This window comes from Aulostomus chinensis, chromosome 3 (genome assembly GCF_037954235.1).
Source record: "Aulostomus chinensis isolate RoL2024-O1b breed Wild chromosome 3, RoL_Achi_v1.0, whole genome shotgun sequence".
NCBI lineage: Eukaryota > Metazoa > Chordata > Actinopteri > Syngnathiformes > Aulostomidae > Aulostomus > Aulostomus chinensis.
The window spans coordinates 8,200,007-8,200,952 of NC_141322.1; the positions used below are offsets into that span (position 1 = coordinate 8,200,007).

Here is a 946-nt window from a genome sequence, read left to right on the forward strand (position 1 = left end):
AAACTAATACAGAGATTTGTGGATAAGAAAAAGAATGTAGGGAATAACCTTGTCAGTTTGGAATAAAATGAGTAACCTTTTACCTGGCTTCAGGAGATGCCAGATGTGTCAGATCATCTTTATGTAATAGGCTACTTTACAAATAGATTTTTTTTCTACTACTCCATATGGTTGATACAGCAGAAAGTTGCCTGTCTAATTTCCCATCTATCACACAATTTCAATGACTACCAATAATTATATTAGGACAAATGTTAAGGCCAGAGAAATGGTCGGACCCAAAAAATGCAGGAGACGGTCTGTTCAAACAAAAAAAAGAATTTATTTCTCCACAAAAAACACAAACTGCAGTCGCCGGTGGCCGAAGGAGAGCTGACTTCGGCTCTGGAAACTCAAAGAGGCAGCGAGGCACAGAGCAATGAGACAGAATTATCTGGCAGAGGAGTGGAGACTGAGCCAGGTTCTTATGGAGAGGTGGGTGATTGGTTCGAGGTACCCAGGTGTTGGCCACAAGATGGCACTGTTGCTTAAAATTGTGCAATATAAAAATTATACTTTTTCAAACTGCTGAGGTTGCTTGTCCATTTTGGGGAAAAAATTGCACACATAATACACACACAATTTTACGATTTAATTCATTTTCAAGAAAAATTTATTCAAAACTTTATTCTGAACATAGGGCATATGACAATGTTACAACTTGTTAATGTGGGTAGAAGATGGGACATCACCTCTTCAACAGATTGTTAATAGATTTGACTTCATCAGTGGACAGAGGAGAAAGATTGTAGCCTCTCAGCTCAGGCTTCCCTGCAAGAAACAGCAGACTTTCAAATGAGCAAAGGTTTCACACATGGTTCACATGTAATAATTTAACATTTTCACTTGCTTTTATTGTTACTGAGGGTTTTTTTTTCCGATAATGACTGGTTTACCAGGGGTGTAA

At 38.2% G+C, this 946-nt stretch overlaps 1 protein-coding gene across 2 annotated transcripts in view; it reads right to left on the minus strand.

Annotated features, from left to right (window-relative positions):
• Nucleotides 1–356: 356 nt before the first annotated feature.
• pdrg1 (p53 and DNA-damage regulated 1) overlaps nt 357–946 on the minus strand; it is a 15,812-nt gene continuing 15,222 nt past the window's right edge. Inside the window, exon 5 of one of the 2 annotated variants that reach the window (XM_086198456.1) lies at nt 357–810. In XM_086198456.1, the coding sequence (XP_086054582.1) occupies nt 796–810 (15 nt within the window). In that variant the 3' untranslated portion in view covers nt 357–795. The remainder of the gene's footprint in view (nt 811–946) is intronic. The other variant, XM_086198455.1, reaches the window with a different exon arrangement.